Genomic DNA, 19,702 nt, shown 5'->3' with positions numbered 1-19,702 from the left:
TACACAGCACAACGTCTACCATTCAATACTATCAAAACGCAAATCCAAAATATTAAAGATAATTATAAAACTTCAATTCAACGTTAAAACGTCAATCAGAATTAATATACCCTTACAATCGCGAGCAGCACAAAGCGCCCACCTGTATGATATCCTCGAGAGCGTCGTACAGCTCGGGCGGGTCGGTGCGCGCCTCGTCGGTGGCCTCGGCGAACTGCAGCCACTGCTCCAGCCGCCACAGGTCGTTATCCAGCTGCTTCCAGTTGCGGTCCGAGCACAGCGGGCACGTGATGCGACCGGACTCGCTGTAATGTACGACCACATGTGGGCAACTGAGCGTATAATGTTAGGTGGGAGGTTAGTAATGATGTCAAAAATATTTACATATACATATATATAATATTATGGGCAGTTTGATAGAACCGATATTGGATTCATTTGGACAACATTTGTTGCTGTAACGTAGTTCTTGAAGACAACTAAACGTATAATGTTAGTTGATGAAGTATGGAGTTAGTAATGATTTTTGTCACGCAGTAATCTTGGAAAGAAACGTACTCCTATAGACTACAGACAATTTGATATTAATGAATCGTCTTGGCAGACGTGTTTTTTTTTTTAAATACAGTTGCAGGCAGTTGTATAGCATCTTGTACGTTTTCACTTTTTTTTTTTCAAGTCATCTGAAGAAGCATTGGACTGAATTTTAAAAATGTATCGTTTTTATTATCCGTAGTGTCTGTCTGTAAGTTGGAGGTCAGAACATTCTGATTCGAAAATTTATCTTTCATGTTAATATTAATATACCCTTCACTTTTCTTAAAAGTTGAAGGACAATTTAAAAGATTGGTCCTTCGAGACTAAGAAGATGGTATAAACTGATATTACATTAAAAAATAAACATATACAACATTTATTATTATAACATAATATCACAATTTTAACATATAAAGCTACTGCTGACACTAAATTGAGAAATCAAATCAAAATGTGTTTTTTTTAATGAAACATACATGAATGGATGGCAAAGCAAGATTGATAACATATTGTTTTATGACCGAAGATGTAATATAAGGAAGAGTATATAACAATATTCTATATACGTTATTGGTATTGTAAAATATAATTAATATAACTAATTTCTATAAAAGCATGTAGTCAAATACATTATCTTATTACACAGTTTAATATAATTATCATAAAAACAAAAGTTTCAATTGCTACATATACTATATATAAATAATTTCTAAATAAAGGATATAATTATACAAGCACAGTCAAATATTATATATAATACAAAAGTATAACATCAATGTATTTAGCATTTATAATCAATAAATGAGTTTTATTCACAAAATATACAACATTGGTGCGTATAATAAAAACACAAATCGTGCTAAACTACTTACATCAAATAACTACAACTACATGCATCGAGCTACAACTTGGAAAGCATTGAACGAGTCAACTCTTACCATCTGTCACATACTAGCCAGTGTTTTAATGTTGCTAGCTGCTTTTTAAATTGGCTTTTATGTGTCAATGTTATTTTTGTTAAATATATATTAATCTATAAAATTAATCCTTAAATATTTCCTGATTTTTAATTAAGTTTACGTTAATCGAAAAAAAAAAATTGTTAAGATAGTGACAGATAATAAAAACAGTGCAGTCCAGTGTTGCAATGTGTGAAGGTGTATTAATAATTTAGAAAGCGGTACTCACTGTTCGCACGTGAGCGCATACGACGCCGAGTGTGGCAACCTAGGACCAGAAAACGACTTTATTTCACGCATGCTATTAAAGGCAACACTCGAAAATTAGCCCTGACATTTAGAACATTGAAAATTCAGCACTTTTATTCAATATCACCGTAGAAAAAATTACACTAAATAAAAAAAAAAAAATTGATTCAATTTTTCAATTTAAAATTTTGACATAAATATGCATAATAATTCTATAGTTTCGTTTGTCACATCCGGCCATCTGGTTGTATTCAGGAGGTGTCTGTCGCCCACAATACAATATGTACATTGAAAAAAAAAAAACGCAATCGTCACATCAAAGCCAAAGATAAAAAGCTCCACTGTTATTAATGGTTAAGTGCTGAAAGTCTGCAAAGTGCCAAAGGGGTTCACGGAAGCCCGCCACCGGTGCTAGTGCTACTTTATAATCCTTTATAATTTTCACCGGACTCACCTCAAATTGTTGATCTGCAGTTCCCTCTTCTTGGCTTGGTTCAGCAGATCTTCGTATCGCAGCGAGAGGGACTCGACCTCCTTGAGCATCGCTTCGTCCTCTGTCGCGTCGCATTCGGTTAGGAGCAGTTCCGATAGATGTTTAGCCAGTTCTAGGGTTTGCGAAGGTTTGGCGCCGGCTTTAGCTATCTCCTTGGCCGCCGTGGCCAACTGTTCGCCGGATGCACCTTCTCCGAGTTCGTGTGACAGAGCTGTCCTGAGAGCCTCTAGGCTTTCAGAAGCCTCTTTGACGGCTGACGCTAGTTCAGCTCGGTAGGTTTCTTTGGACGTCAGCGTGTCCACTTGGAGCGCGGCGTCCGTTTCCCATTTCAGTGTGTCGACCTGAATAATGTTATTTGTTCATTAGAACATGTGCTTAGATAATTTTTTTACTAAGCAGTATTTTAATAGGAAAATAACGGTATAGTTGGCAAGGCGCAACTTGCTTATAGCTTGACAAAAATCAACCAAAGTATATATTTTTCTAAGTCTCACTTGAATTCTAATTATTATTGCAACCCTTTGGTTCCTCAAATTATATTGTAGAATTATAATATTTTTAATTATACATGATATTATGGACACTTGTGAGAAGCCCCTGGTTCCTGAAACAATGCGTTCAGGACTCTAAGGGTTCTCCCAAGTAACATTATAGTGGCAAAAAGGATAAATAATAATTTATTGTACCTGTACGGCAGAATCCACGTCACCAACGACCTCCGCCCTGGCAATATCGAGTCGCATCCTCACATCGGAGTACAGCGCCCTATACTCCGCCACCATATCGGCGACGCCGGATATACTGAGGACTGTCGTCGACAATCTGTCAGCGTCATTCACTAAGGCTTCGCATTCGCGGAGGTCTTGTTCGACTCCCTGAAATGATTATTAGTACACATTAATGACAAAAGAGAATTTTAATGTACGGAAGAAAATAGGCGTACACGTGGTAAGTTTGGTGGATTATGACTTAAATGTGGTAGAATACTTGCAAATCTGCAACGGGAACAAGAGTTTTTTAATATTATAAAAATTACTAAAGGAATTAACAGAGAATTTACGTACTTAAGTCCAATTTCATTCAATATTGTAAACACAGATTTATAATTTATAATTGTATATAAACAAAGAACAATTCTCTGGACTCGATTGAAATTTGCAACGAACGAAATAATCAGTCATTGGCAGCAGAGGTTATCGAGATTGTTCATGTACTTATTATAAAGTATTTCAACATTTACTATCAAAGGTATGTATGTGGCACGAATACTACGTATTTCCTTTTAATGATTACAATTGGATAATTTGTAAAATTTGGTATTTTAGATCGTTTTTCAATCTGTAAACATTTAATGAAACTTCGTACGGTGCAAAAAGGTAGTGTAGGCGTTCGAAGGTTTGACAAGGGTATAAATCTATACTATTAACAGCATTATAAAACGCATTTAAACATCTTTTCTCAATTCTTATATACTTTGGTACACTTATGGAAAAAGTGTGAATGGGCGCCTCACCTCGAGCTCGGCGAGCTGCGCGGGGCGGTCGGCGGGCGCGGGCGGCAGGTGCAGCGCGCGCGTGAGCCGCACGTCGGCCTCGGCCAGCGCCACGACGGCCGCGCCGTGCGCCGCCACGAAGCGGCGCCGCGCGTCGGCGCCCGCGGCCGCCAGGCGCGCGCGCAGGCGCCGCCAGCGCCGGCCGGCCGCGCGCAGCCGCCCCGCGCCCTCCGCGCCGGCGCCGCGCAGCTCCACGCCGCGCGCCGCCGCCACTCTGCCGTACGCGTCTTCCAGCCTCTTCACGTCGCCCTCCATCCCGTCCAGGTCCTGGCCGATCGCTTGCGAGACGGTCTCGTCCTCGCTCTCGCCGCGCTCTTTGCGCGCTTCCACCTTCTCCACGCGCTTCTCGATCGCGTCCAGCTTCTTTTCGACTTTCGGCAGCAGCGAGGTCGCGAGCTCGGCCGATTTGCGGATTTCCTTCAAGGCGGTCTTGCGCTGTTCGGACAGTTCGCAAATGTTCTTCCACTTCTTGTCGACGATGTCCACGCCGGTGCGCAGGTTGCGCAAATCGAAGTTGCCTTTGAGTACGTCTGGATCGTTTAATACGAGTTCGCAAAGGTTAAGCGCGTTGCCGACCTCTTCGCTCTCGTTTTCAATATCCTTGTGAATTTCGTCGCGGCTCTGGAATTTGGAATCGACGGCTTTAGTTGTCAATTGTTCCAACACAACTGAAGTTGTTAACTTCGATTCAATCGTGTGTAATTTAGTTCTTATTTCTGTTAATCGCTCTTCTAATTGCGATATCGTCTCTAATAGCTCAGTGATCTTGGATATCCTTAATCTTCTTGATTCTTGTAAAGTATGCCAGCGTTCTTGCACATCCTTCAGTTGTTTGGATATACTTTTACTGTAAGATTTCTCGTCTTTTTTGGACAAATCGATAAGAGTGGCTCCCGTTTCTGTGAGCCACTCAAATTCGCGTTCTTTTAAGGCGGTTTCAGCTTGAATGTCAGAATTTATTCTTCGTATTAAGTCATGCGGATCTAAGGCGCCTACTTCACTGCTAGACGTATTTTCTAATCTTGTTTCAATAGATTTTAACCACTCTGAGAACCGTGAAAGCCTGGAGTCGAAAATGGTGTAGATTTCAACTCTTTCTTGTAACCTATGAATGATAATAGACAGTTGATGTTCCAAGTCTGCCCGCTGTTGTCGCAGTTGCCAGACCTTTTGGTTCACTATTCTGATGTCTTGAGGACTAAGACATTCTTTGAGCTGTTCTTGGATGACACTAAGAGCTTCAATTTGTGTTTCAGTCTTGTCAACCTTAGTTCTCAAGTCTGCGAATTTGTCGATCGCCTTCTTAAGTTGCGGCCTAGAGAGGCGTTCTTCGTCCGAATACGACATAATTTCATTTTGTGTTTTTGAATACAATTTCTGTAGATCACCAGTTAGTGTTTCATATTCACCAATAAGACCGAGTATTCTTGTAAGGAAGTCGCGCCACGTGTCGAGACTAGCTTGCAAGTTATCGACCCTTTTCACAATACCCGCATATTCCATTCTCACTGATGCACCATACGTGTCATCGGTGAAAACTAGCACTTTCTTGAGATTGCCGAATAATTTCTCTGTATATTTCCGTCCTTCGGGTAATTTGTCCGAGAGATTCTGTATCTGCGATAACGTTTTATTTATTCGCTTAATGTGAACGTATCTGAGTTGTAACTTTTCCTTTTCTCTTTCGAGTTCTTTGAGCCAACGAAGTAGTTCCGTATATATTTCTCTGTAATCATCCCAAGCGGCTATTCTGGTGCTTACTTCATCGTGTCTTTCTACGATTTTCGCGAGCGTTTCATTGTGAAGATTGGTCAGAATGTCGAATTTATCAGCCAACTCCCTGTTGTTAGTTTCTCTATTTTCATTGATCAGTACTGATCTTTGTGACGCTAATAAGTTCCTGTGAACACGGCACAGTCTGCGATGTTCCGTTAAGTTTTCATAATCAGCTGGAACAGAACTTGAGAGGAATGATTGTAGATCTAGTAGGTATTCGTTCCACAACCTGAGTGCTGTAGCAGCGTCTCCAGATCTTACTAACGCCGTGGACAGTCTGTGGTAGTGCAGGAAGGTGTCCCTGAACATCTCTTGCCATAGCTCGAGTATTCTGACTATAGAATGTTCATCGGAAACATCTCGATCGATATCTGGCAGCTCCGCTTTCGCCGGGGCGATATCAGCTTCACTCTTTCCTAGCGCTATAAGATTATCGCGTAAAGCTATCAGTTTGTCTTCAACGATCTCGCCATCTTCGTGAACGGGTGTCAGATCCTGGAAAATGAGTAAATTGCATTTGAATGTATCGCTAGCGGTAATAAAGCTCGTGAAATGTCTAGGTCAATGAGTCACAGGACGAAACAAAGAGGTTTAATTCGCGATAACTAATCTTACACACACACGTTTAATAAACAAGACTTACAGAGGATTTATATCAATGTCATACCGAAACGACCGGGACATTAACATTGTACGAATAATTATCGATATGATAATGCGCCACAGATAAGATAGCTCCATTCACACACTAAAGTGTCGAGGATGTTATAGCCCTTAATGCATCACTTGCCTAATACGGGATCATTGTACGGTCACGTCGAGTGACCAAATTAGCGATCTACGTGACTTATTGGAGACGGCCAACGGGACCGTAATATTGTCATTAGTCGCACGAATTGTTTAAATTTACTTCCGGTGGCGGCCTAGTTTTGATATAAATATAATGAAAGCTTTGTGCACAATATTTTCGCTAATTATGCTGGTAAAATAGGCAACAATATTAAGTAGAAAATTGTTTGTTAACCTAGTTGCTTGGTTCGCAAATTAACTGTCGAAATTAAAAAGACATCAGAAAGCAAATATCTACCGTTTTCAACGTTAATTACAGTGTTTATTACTTTTAAATGATCTAATACAGGTTGAAATTAAATGTATCTACAGATTAATAATATAAGGTGATAATCATTTTTAAATTTTATTGTGATCTATGCCCAATCAATGGGAACAAGTCAGTTGTAGACTCATATTAAGATTATAAATAAAGATGATTTTTATTATTTTTTTATTATTTTATTATACATCTAACTTCAGTAATTATCAAGTAATTGTTAACAAAAAATGTAATCATACATGGTATGCGATATAGGTGGGCGACTTATTTAGTAAAATCATTTTGATCAAATCTAACTTTTGCAAAATCAAATTAAATATAACATAATCATGCCTCAGTGACATCGTCCCTATTTATTACTATCATATTTCTCCAATCAAATTTCAAACAGATCAGTGCTGGGGAAAAAATCAGTTAAACGACATACAAAACCCGCCAAAGTCTCAAGCGGACACAGACTAAAGAACACGTCCGTAAAGCAACATGGCGGCACGCACCTGTCTCATATCGCAGAACATGTCCCTCGCGTGCTGCGCCTTGGCGCGCGCGAGCTGGCGCGCCTCGCCGAGGTCCGCGAGCGCCTGCACCGCGCCGGCCACCAGCTGCAGGCGGCGCGCGAGCGCGTCCGCGTCCGCTTGCAGCGCGCGCGAGCCCGTCTCCGCCGCCACGCGCGCCGCCAGCGAACGCAGCTCGGCCACGCGCGCCTCTTGTTCTAGACATGCCTGGTGGGATACCATACATTTATTAAAGGATAATAAGAGAAATACAGGAGAAACGCACGCTTCTAGTTTGATTTCTGTAAACGAGTATATGTATCTAATCTAGTAAATATGAAAATGAGCATAAATGTTTTGAATCCAATATGAAAGCAATATACAAAAAGGGAAATTGTAACGAATCAAAATTTCGCCTTAAGAATCTACAGAGTAAACGAATTCGGAACACAGAACGAGGATTCTTCCTAAAATGTATCTATTTAAAATAAAAATGTGGTGATTTTTTTTTTAATTTTGATAAATCTAATGTAATCTTACACTTCATATTGCTAAATGAATTTAGGATATAACATAAAAAAAATGTTTTTATCCAACGGGGCTTCTATGAAATGCGAGACGATAAATAGTTACGTATTTATAAAATGAGAAAGATTTTTACAGATCACACAACGTTGTGACCATTCGACTGTGAATTGTTTACATCCAACGAAATGTAATTCGTAAATCAAGCAATTTGGTAGAAAGTGTAGCTGGCTATAACAAAGCGTGATTGACATACTTTCCATTGGTTACAATTATTATAAAAGCATTTGACGTAACATTAAATTACAGCGGAACTAATAATACTCCTCAGTGCGCGCCATTTTCTCACGCTCTCGGATGTTTTTGGGAAAAGATTGAGGCAAATTTCTTACAGACATCACTGCGCATCTAATGTTTCAATTGTAAGTCATTTCTTAAAATTAAAATGTACATATATGCATATATCATTACTTAAAATTAATATAATATACCAATACATCGTTTCTTAGTTTCTTATTTTTAGTTTATTAGTAATGACAAGGTTTAACATAGCAAATATTATGATACCTTTTATACGGCTTTGATCAATGTAATGCGAAGGTTATATGATGTTAATATTGTGACATCCCATTAATTAAATGCTTTGATCGCCGTTTACATAATTAGTTTTCTATAATACTATGTTCTAAACATGCAGGATTATAACCGCCTTTATAAAAATTGCGTTTGTGAAACCATTTGCTATTTAAGTAGTTTATTTGTGAAATGTTTCCCGGAAAATAACGGAATTAGTAAACATTCATGAAATACATAATAATTATAATAAAAACTTTTTACTGTCGCGAAATAGTAAACAAACATTAAAATAAGTACCCTGACTCCCGTTTTTGAAGTAGTTTTAACGGTGAGTTAGGTGTTTTCATATACTTATATATATATTTAGATCTTGTTTCGTATATTTCATTATTTTAGGAAAAACGTGGAAATAGGAAAATCGCTCCAGCTCAATCAAATTAAATATAACAAGTCCCTATCTAGTCTATGTTTAATTGTGTAAGATTGATAGTGAATTTAGGTCAGTGGATCATTTTGAAGTTTTATCGGAGCCTTGAAAGCCAAGCCCAAGGCCCAAGGGCTTACAACTTATATCAATGTTGTTTATCTTCCTAATGTATAACACGTTTTTCCTTCCTCATTAACACTACAACAACAGTTTTAATTTTCATGCTTGTGGCTTCCTGTGCTCCAACCGTATGGGTAATCTGTTATACATGTTTCGCAATATTTATTATAAATATATCGTTAATTAAATGCATTACATAACATATGTATGCTATTAATTACAATAACAACATTCTACAATTATACCGTATAATCCGAAACATAAAAACTAACCCATTTAAATTTCTTTATATTCTACTAGCTGCGCCCCGCGGTTTCACCCGCGTAAGTCCGTATCCCGTAGGAATATCGGGATAAAAAGTTGCCTATATGTTATTCCAGTTGTCCAGCTGTCTACGTCCGAAATTTCATTGCAATCGGTTCAGTAGTTTTTGCGTGAAAGAGCAACAAACACACACACATCCATTAGTACGAAGTAGCATAGTAGGATGTTGTAAAACAAAATAAGATATTGATTTTGTGGGTATTTAAAATGTTTCTAACGCTAATGCAATGAAAGTCAGACTTACACTTCACTGTATTTTAATTCGAAAAAGAACTTATTTTAATTCTGTACCAGACTATGGACTTTGGACGATAAGATTGATATTATATTTCCTTCACGTGTGAAGATAAGTTTTATTTTAATGCTACAAGTCTAGACATTGAACAGATTTGAAAAGTTTATTCCCTATTTATGGAAGCACAACTGAACGGATTTTGTTAAATTTGGTATGCAAATAGGTTATGGCTATGAATGACATATAACTACGTTAATCCAAATATTACGCAATGCCACGTTTTCAAAACGATTAAATAATCTCTTATTATATATAAATATATTCTAAAACACATTTATGTTGAACCGTTTTGCAACCAGTCCATTCCATTATTCCCGATAACAAACCACCCAAAAAAATACAATTATCAAATCAAATCAAACCAAAATACTTTATTGTGCACCAAGTCATACCGAAATAAATTCTATAAATAAACTCTACAAAAGCACAACAGCCGGTCTTATCGCTACAGTAGCAATCTCTTCCAAACAACTTGGTGGACAAGGAGACACTATTCATATTTAGTAAAAAACAGGGCAAAAGGTGCTATAGAAATAAATGTAATCATATTGTAATAGAAATGTAATGATCATGTTTCAAGACGAATGACCCTGAAGAGATTTTTAAAATGTGCGGAGAAAGACTCACAGTTTATGGGTCAATCATTCTACGATGGTGGTCGTAATCAAGATGCATGATTACGATTCTGCTCTATCATGGATTGCACAGAGCTTTTAACCCGAGTTATTTCATTGAGATTAAATCGATCTAAATGTAATCGACTACAGTTGGGAGAAATAAACCAGAAGGCGGGATCGTGCTTTAAATATAATCGCTGACGATACACTGTAGATAGTCTAGTGAATATATTGGCTTACGATATGAGGGTAAACGAGTTCGATACCTCCGTACATTACAGTTATTTTTAAATTGTAAAGGAAGGTAGTATTTCAAATTTATTTTAAGACGATTTCAAATAAAGATCATTCAGCTTTCACGTGCGCGAGGTCGAGTATTATAAATAGTACCTGGATGACCGATTTTTTTTTTATAAATTGTGTTTTTTGGAAATTATATTTAAGTATTATTATTCGCCAATAGATGTCAGGAAGAGTCATAATAAATTGGGACTACTCGAACGCCTCCTATTTGTTAAAAAAGTAAGTTTAAGTCGATAAAACACGAATAAAACACGATTATGACATTTCCAAAAAAATATTCCTAGCTAGATCGATTTATCGCCCCCGAAACTCCCTACATACAAGAATTGCTCGTTTAAAGATATAATAAGATAATTATTATATCAGGTAATAAATTATTAGAAATAATTTTTTTCGCTCCGTGAACTTAAGACAGGATTTATCGTCGATCAGCATGAAATAATATAAGGACATGTTCGACTTTCAACTTTCGCGGGCCGAAATAATAAAGCGACGCCGGAGTGAAAGTGCAGTTACAGTAAGGACTGCGACTCGATTAACTTGTCCAGTGTTATAATCCTTTTCGTATTTATTGTGGTAGTCGAGCACGCTTCGGCACGAATTGGGCCAGCTCGCACCGGGGAGGTACCACACCCCCACAGAAGACCGGCGTGAAATTGTATACAGCTGTGTTTCGTTCGGTGAGTGGGGGGAGCCGGAGGCCCATTTCCCTTTCCTTACCCTTCACATTCCTTTCCTTTATTCCTTTAATCAATCCCTTACATATCCCTTTCCAATTTGAAGTCGGCAACCCATTTGGAGAGACGTAAGGTCTGCAATTTTTTAAATCGGTAAAGTGGTTTTTGCGTGAAAACGTTACAAACATACGAAAGATACAAAAGTTTCCTCTTTATACAAAAAAACATTTTATGCGTATTTTATTGCATATAACATTAAATTTAGACATCGATACTTGCGTCAGCGCACCGAAAGTGGATCATACAGTAAATCTGACGGGAAAGCATATTTCCATTCAGAAGATGGCACGTTTGACCTTGTCATAGTTAAAAATAATGTAATTACATATAACATCTCGACTTTTATCGTCGCTGCGCGTAACGTGTGCAATATTTTATAGGTATTTAATGATCTCGGCGGATTTGAATTTTACTTGTAAACACATGCACTACCATCACTCCCACTCCTACTAATATATTATATATCATACTAATATTATAAATGCGAAAGTTTGTAAGGATGTGTGTGTGTTTGTTAATCTTTCACGCAAAAACTACAGAACCGATTGCAATGAAATTTGGTACGTAGACAGCTGGACAACTGGATTAACATATAGGCCACTTTTTATCCCGATATTCCTACGGGATACGGACTTACGCGGGTGAAACCGCGGGGCGCAGCTAGTACAATATAATACGTGGGTTTAAATCATAGAATCGATCTATTGTTAGGCGTTGCATTACCTTGTTTTATTATAATCATTGCATAATTATCATTCGCACATCCAATCGGATATAGATTTATATAGGTTTTATGATATTAATACGTAGTCAAGATTTTATGTTGTCTTTATGATTTTATTTATTTCATTCAAATACGAAATTTTGATTAAAAGGCCTCTGCTCATTCGTTTCTTTGAAATATCTTAATCTTAATATATAAAAATCCAGTCTCATGATGTATGTTCCCAATGAACTCTTCCCAACCAACTCAACCGATTTTGATGAAATTTGGCATTTTATGTGTAATTTGGACCATCTTAAAACATAGGATAGTGTTTATTTCAATTAATTATCCCAATAATTTATAATCTTAATATTTTTAATTATTACTCAGCCACAGCAAAGCGTGGCCGGGTATGCTAGTTTGTTAGTATATAATCACATTTTTTGGTTAAATTTTAATATATATATCCTACATGGCATACAGTAAACAATTTTTCATTAATTTCTACATTCAGATAGATTTAGTTGTTATACGACTGTATTATTAATATATTATCTGTGGTTATTAAATTTTTATTGCGGAAAATCTACGTCTTAAGATTATTTCTTTCTTTGTATGTTTACAATTTATCGTTTACATTGTAAAATATGTTAATATAGGTTTTATGTACGACGCGCATTTAGACGCAACCAGAGTTCTGCTAGTTCTAGCTTCTAAGTTACACCCATGTCTAGACTTGTTAATAACCACAGTACAGCTAGCAAGACCAATGAATATTGATCAAATGATCTTTATTGGCTTCCAATTTAGTGCAACTCTAGAATGTACGAGTATACACAAACAATTCTCAATGAAACATTTTTATTAACAGGACTACTAGACTAGGAGCTAGATGCGTAATATGCTATGTCAAATAATTATTCAACTAGCAAGGTAATTTAATGGTTTTATTTTTTATGGTAAGTAATAGATTTAAGGCAAAGAGGGGGTTTGATAGGGCGACCTCTATTTGGTCAGCTATGTGCCATTTATTTAATATTAGCTTACCGCCAGCGGCTTCGCATCTGTTTAAATCCGGAGTGGTTTAATAGATATTATTTTACATATCAACCTTCTTCTACACAATCCTTCACACTATACTTATATTAAAAAAAAACAATCAAAATCTGTGGTAGTTTTAAAGATCTAAGCAGACGTGAGAAGCGACTTTGCTTTATACTATGTAGTGATAATGATAAAAAGGGGAACGCAGTTTGTCTACCATGGATATGCTGTAGGAACGCAATTATCGTGTGAGTCCATGCTTCCACTCCCCTTGTATCGATCGGAAGGAGTGTTCCACCGCTCCGCCGCGCCCTCACCATTAAGATATTTGCAGTAAAGAAGTTTTTGATATACTTTAAACATTATAATCAAAGTAATGTGCTACGGCTGGGAACATGCAGAGGAAGATATATTCTAAAAATGGTGCAAGGTTCTCTATCACTGGTTATATATTTCCAAGAAACTGAAGTTCTCAATTCGACTGTATTGTTTGGCGTTTGGCGTTTGATACGAATTTTTTGTCATTTGGTACTATTATCTATCTTAGAATCTGGAGTGGTAGCTCGTTCGAAATTTGACCTTTTTCTAGAAATGTTTTACCATCTGCAAGCTAAGATTAATCTATATACCAAACCTCAATAAATACACATAAATTGGTTTAAATAAAAAAATATATATATTTAAAGAAAAAAACGTTCCCAAAAATTATTATTGTGCTTATTATTTTTAGCTTTTTTATAGCTAAAATGAATGCTCAAACTGCTATCTACATTCACAAAGTATGCATTCAAAATTAGCATAATATAAATACATATACCTACTGAAATCTACTTTTTGTGATTTAAACACGCACAGAAACTGACCTCTTTGACCTACAATTCTTACGATAACTTCATATAATCGCTTCTGAATTAAGTCACTCAAAACCATTCTATGTAAAAATATGAGTCAGAGATTATAACAAAAGAACTGTTAGAGAAGTTACCTGTGAGCAAAACTTTGTTTTAGTTAAAAAGACAGTCATATGGGGTTATTAGTAAAACATGGCTGTTGGTTTTTTCCTACCTATCCCGCGATTTGACAGCTTATATTTATGGACAAATACACTTGCAACCGACTTCAAGAAAGGAGGAGGTTCTCAATTCCCAGCGTCATATGTGTGTTCCTTACCACAGAACTATTTCGATAAGGAAAGAATCGATTTTGACGATTCTTTCCTTTTTTGAAACCTGACGCCTCCCGAATTCTATTAAATTGGTAACTAACAATTAGAGGAGGACGGTATAGTTATACCGGAGGACTATTTCCTTCTCCTAGCCCTACCCAGTCCATTCCTTCTTTCCAGTCATCAATCCTTTCGTGATCTCTTATCCCTTAAAAGCGGGCAGCGCATTCACAGAGGTCTGAGCCTCTGCGAATGTTCATGGACGGTGGTGATTGTTTACCATCAGACGAACCACCAGCTCAGCAGCCCGCTATGACATAAAAAAATAGTTCTTTTTTGTGAAAAAAAAGAGATAGTCATATGTACTTAAACAGCCGTTATACACAACGAAAACAAACATCGGAGCTGCCTGCAGCGCTCCAACTTCTACATCGATTAGGAGGAAAGTCCTTGGAAACTCGGCGTTCGGTTAATTGTGTGAAATTTTGTGTTCACACAAATTAACACGCTCACACGCTCCCATCGCGGAAGGTTCTAACCGAATTAATGTTTGTTTTCGGTTTTGTAACAGTAAATACTGGTACTAATTACATCGTGTACTGGTGAAACTGTATTAGCCACATACCATAGTTTATTAGGCCCATTTAAGCTTCCGTACACAGAGCACCTAACGTGATCCAACTATCGAGACTTCGCAGGCCGTCTGTCACCAGGCCGCATCCCATGAACGATGATATTTAGACCATTGAGATATTCAGAGATTATTTAGTATTTCTATTGCCGCTACATTAAAAAATTTAGGTTAAGCAACGATAGGCACGGTCATAAATTGGATGGGTGAACAGTATTTTTCTTTGCAGTTGCTTTTTAACTTATGTGACTTGTCGCGATCCCGGCTGGATTACCTATTATCAAATTCAAATTTGTATTTCCGGTCTCACAAAGATATCTTCAAAATTATTAAACATAGACAATGCTAAGCATTCACCATGACGTCACATTAAGGAAAAGGCATGTCTGGGATATCCTAACAATCTATAAACTATCACCATAGTTTACATTAGTATTATATTTGTTTATTTATTTGGAAACCCAACAATAGCACATCAGTTCAACTATCTCTCTGTTTCTAAGGACTGACTAAATATACTCATCAATGAAACGTCATGTAATATTTTTGTTATTTAAATAATATCAATAGACTTTGAAGTAATTATGTTTGTTGCAGACTAATAAACTCAATTTATCGAATACTAGCTGCGCCCCGCGGTCGCACCACGTAAGTCCGTATCCCGTAGGAATATCGGGATAAAAAGTTGCCTAAGTATATGTTATTCCAGTTGTCCAGCTGTCTACGTACCAAATTTCATTGCAATCGGTTCAGTAGTTTTTGCATGAAAGAGCAATAAACACACACACATCCTTTCAAACTTTCGCATTTATAATATTAGTAGGATAGGAAGTAGGATATGTAGGAAGTACCATATAGTTATGTAATAAGGATTAAAATCGCATAACAAAGCATCGATTTAGCAAGGGGCTTTCATAAAAGAGGTTTCAGTGATTCGAGAGGTGGTCTTCCCTCTTTTTAACGACTTACTCCATACTTATAAACACACCTCACATTAATATTATAAATGTAAAAGTTTGTTTGTTTGGATTTATATCCGTCAAACAAGCTGAAACTACTGAACGTATTTTAAAGAAATTTCGTATACAGACAGGGTATGAGGTAATTTGGGTGATAGGATACTTTTTATCCCGAGTAAATGCTCTCTTGGGATAAAACAGGAATCATTAGAAAAGTAAAGAATGTTTTATATATAAAGTCTAGATCAATTAATTATTTTATTAATATTGTTTTTAGGAGTACGTCTAATTAAAACCTATTTACTTAGAAAGTCATTTACTCTTGTTTTAATAAATTTTCAATTAATGTTACTATCGTAATTAATTTGTTTCTTTCGTATTATAAAGGTATTCTTTGAAAGAGGGTTTTTTTAACCAAATTATGCATTACTTTTATTGTGTGAGTATTGAAAGACTTTTATAATTACAAATGATTTACACTTATTCTAAATCAGAAAAAGCACTACTTTCATGAGATATTTAGTATCTTAAAGCATGATAATAAAAGGCTTGTATGAACGGGCTAATCTCGGAAACTAATGAACCGATTTCAAAAATTATTTCACTGTTGCATATGTATATACCACGGGCGAAGTCGGGGCGGACCGCTAATATTATGTAAAAGTTTTGGTTATGTTTCGTAACATAAACATCAAATATGCCCAACATAATATATTTGTATTTCGAATTTCATTATAAAATAAGGCGATAAACAACATACATTGTACTATATAACGTTTCAAATACTCGTGTTAAAAATAACAAACAAAAATCTCAAAATAAAAATCCCAATGAAAGAACGAGGCAAATATCATCTCACAATTCTCGTGATCTCAATCTACCTTCAGATACGCTAAATCCGATGCAATCACTCACCTCTTGTAGCGACATTATCATCCAAAATCACTGACACATTTGACACACATTCCTTATCACGAAAAATCCCATATCACTTGTACTCACTGACACATATTCACAAGATTTATCACATTTAAGAACTTTAAAGTTGTCTATGGCACGGCGTGCATAATATATACGCTTTATTCCTCACACGTCTGCACGCTATAACACTAACTTCTGGACTGACACAACCAAATTCAATTGTTTTCGAATTATTTCAAATTTGGAACACGGAGTCATGGCCAGATGCAAGGACGTTCCATACATCCAGGATCGTTTGCAGCGTACCAGTGAATTGAACTCATCATTGTCGCGTCATAAATTACTAATTGTACCTAATAATTATGCATAATCACTAATTATTAAAAAAATATCGAAATATATAAGCAAACTACGTATACAAATTTGACTTCATGTTTTCAATCTATTTTAATTTCTGATAAGTTTAATAAAAATAGTTAAAACCGCTATCAGTTATAAATATTTCAACTAATACGCCATCAAATTATACATGCGGCGCGATAACGTTTTGTTCCGAATGAACAAACTATGAAGAATTCGCGAATTTTGTGTATAGATCTTAGTGTCAAATTCAAGTATAGTATTTGCGGAATTGTAATGGATATAAATATGGAATGGAATAGACTCTCGCGGAGATAACAAACTCGTATTTCCGTTTCGCTTTTAATTAGCTATGTTGACATCGCGGATACTATTTAAGTACAAAGTTCGTTAATTTAAATGACGATTGATCTTCGATAAATGAGCGTTAATTAATATTCATATCGTTAAGTTGAAATATTTATATCGCGAGCTGTTAACGACTATATTATGAATAACACGACTGGAACACTACTGGAAGTAATCAATCATGTAAACGGGCATTATCACATAAAAATCAAACAAATTTATGCACACAGTTTTATGCATTCTGTGGTGACAATGTACACGACGACCTTGCACCGACGCGTCACTTTTGCGCGGGAATTTTGACGTTTCGTTTGCACTAAGGCTTAAATTATTCGAGCGTGATTTCGAGTTTGTTCGTTTTTTTTTGTTCGCGTTTTGTTGATAAATAAATTCGCTCGCTTCACAGACGTCCGCGCGCGTGGACGCCTGCAGAGCTACTGGCCGCCGGTTGGTTGAATGTTCCGTTATCAGACGACAGGCTGTTATCATTAATTATTCGCGATTTAGCTCTCGCTATTCATTACGTTTCGATTGCTGCTTTCGGTGAAAATTAACTGATAACTGTTGTTATTTAGCCGCAAACGCACTAAAAGGTGCGCCAATGCGGATAACCTCTGGAATTCACATGTTATGATAATCGACTTTTGTCCTTGTTACCTACGTAATTAAGTTCTCACAACCGTTCAATATATATCTATGTGAATTATCGAAAATCTGTAATTTATAGATATTTCTTTTTAAATAGAAGTCGCATAATATGTATCCATATAATAAACGTGGGATATAGTATATGTAGATGACTCAAAAGGACGACTAGGGGATCTGAAATATACGATCAAACAGCCACACGATCTTCTCAACGAATAAACGCATTTCTAAAATAATGTTTGAGTCAATAATGTTCTATTGTACATTTCTCTGTAACTAGGAACACTCGACCTTTTCTTTATTAATTGCCTCAACCATGAAACATAATCTCTCTAAGGTGTTCTAAATTCGAATCTCCGAAAACGAACTCGACTCATATTTATAAAGCCTTAAGCCTTACGCCTACAATAGTGTATAAATTAAATTAATATAAAAAAAATACGAATCAATAATCACTATGGCTTCCAACAAATAGGTCACTGGTACAACAGTATTTACAGATTTAAATGTTAAGTCACTTACCAGTGGCATAGATACGAACTATAAATGATTATTAAAAACCGCCTTCAAATATAAAAAAAACAATAAAATATGAAAGTAAAGCAACGGTTGGCACGGTCATAAATTGGATGGGTGAGCAATTTTTTTGCAGTAGTCCTTTAGCTTAGTGTCGCGAGGTCGACTTAGACTTGACCCCTTTTTACACGCTTTTTATTAGCTTCACCTGTATGTTTGTTTGTATGTTTGTTTGTATGTTTGTTTGTAACCGACTTCTTTGGGCGCGATTTTGACCCACTTTAAACGGCCAGATTTCGTTCAAACTTTGTAGATTTATTGAGGATCGATGACAATACACTAATTTGATAAAATTATTCCATTTTTTAATTTGCAAAATATGATTTTTGTTAAAGCGTGTTTTTTAGTTTTTTTTAACTATTGTTTATTTTGGTTGGTCTTCCTAACGAAAAGACTAAACTATATTTCAAAGTTTTACCAAATGACACAAACGTCCTACTCATATTATGATAACTTATAAATGGATTTTATATGTTATTTTACGAGTTGTAATAACGGAAGGCACGGTCGTGTACACGTTTGTAAACCGTGTGTATACTCGACCAGTCCGTTGTGTAAACTCAAATCTATTGAATCGTGAGAATCTTTCGCGCAATGCAAACATACAAAAGATATAAATCCTTACGTATGTTGTATATAAGAGAGTATATAAAATCGAGAGAGTTACATATGAGTCATAAAGACCCTAGTAGTCAAGGGAGAAGGCAAACAAACAAAAAAATCTCGGAGATTTGCTCACATAGTTTCCGTTCTCGTGAAATTTCCGAAACAAAATTATCACATGTCCTTTCTCCAACTATCTCTTCGCAAACTTTCATCCAAATCAGTGAAGAAGTTGCTGAGATAAGCGCGTGCTAAGCCAAATGAACTCAAGTCAAATAAAACACAGTGTTTTCAGGTTCACTAATATCCTGCGAAGTTCAGTCGCTATAACTCGGTATAGTACTCGGCCTTTACAACTCGATCTAACATATGCACTTGCTAAACTATAATACGACTAGATGTTCACCTCGGCTTTGCTCGTGGTACATATATACCCTAGGTCACTCAGTAAAGTTGCAGCTTTCCAATTGCGAAAGAATTATTCAAATCGGTCCAGTGGTTTTTGCGTGAAAACGTTACAAACATACGAAAGTTTCCCCATTTTTAACACGCTTTTATTTTATATTATTATATTTATTAGCTTCACTTGTATGTTTGTATGTATGTAACTCACACCCGTTTTTCTCCCACTTCCCGCGAACCGATT

At 36.4% G+C, this 19,702-nt stretch overlaps 1 protein-coding gene across 1 annotated transcript in view; it reads right to left on the bottom strand.

Annotated features, from left to right (window-relative positions):
• The window catches only part of LOC119834370 (titin-like), a 49,489-nt gene that overhangs the window by 4,183 nt on the left and 25,604 nt on the right, over positions 1-19,702 (bottom strand). The window contains exons 9-13 of the mRNA XM_038358713.1: positions 7,175-7,399; positions 3,752-6,061; positions 2,925-3,113; positions 2,200-2,579; positions 117-305 (exon numbers count right to left, since the gene is read on the bottom strand). Of these exons, the coding sequence (XP_038214641.1) occupies positions 117-305; positions 2,200-2,579; positions 2,925-3,113; positions 3,752-6,061; positions 7,175-7,399 (3,293 nt within the window). The remainder of the gene's footprint in view (positions 1-116; positions 306-2,199; positions 2,580-2,924; positions 3,114-3,751; positions 6,062-7,174; positions 7,400-19,702) is intronic.

This window comes from Zerene cesonia, chromosome 19, assembly GCF_012273895.1.
Source record: "Zerene cesonia ecotype Mississippi chromosome 19, Zerene_cesonia_1.1, whole genome shotgun sequence".
Taxonomy (NCBI): domain Eukaryota; kingdom Metazoa; phylum Arthropoda; class Insecta; order Lepidoptera; family Pieridae; genus Zerene; species Zerene cesonia.
The sequence above is the reverse complement of the archived record's forward strand: the minus strand, read 5'-3'. Positions and strand labels throughout refer to the sequence as shown.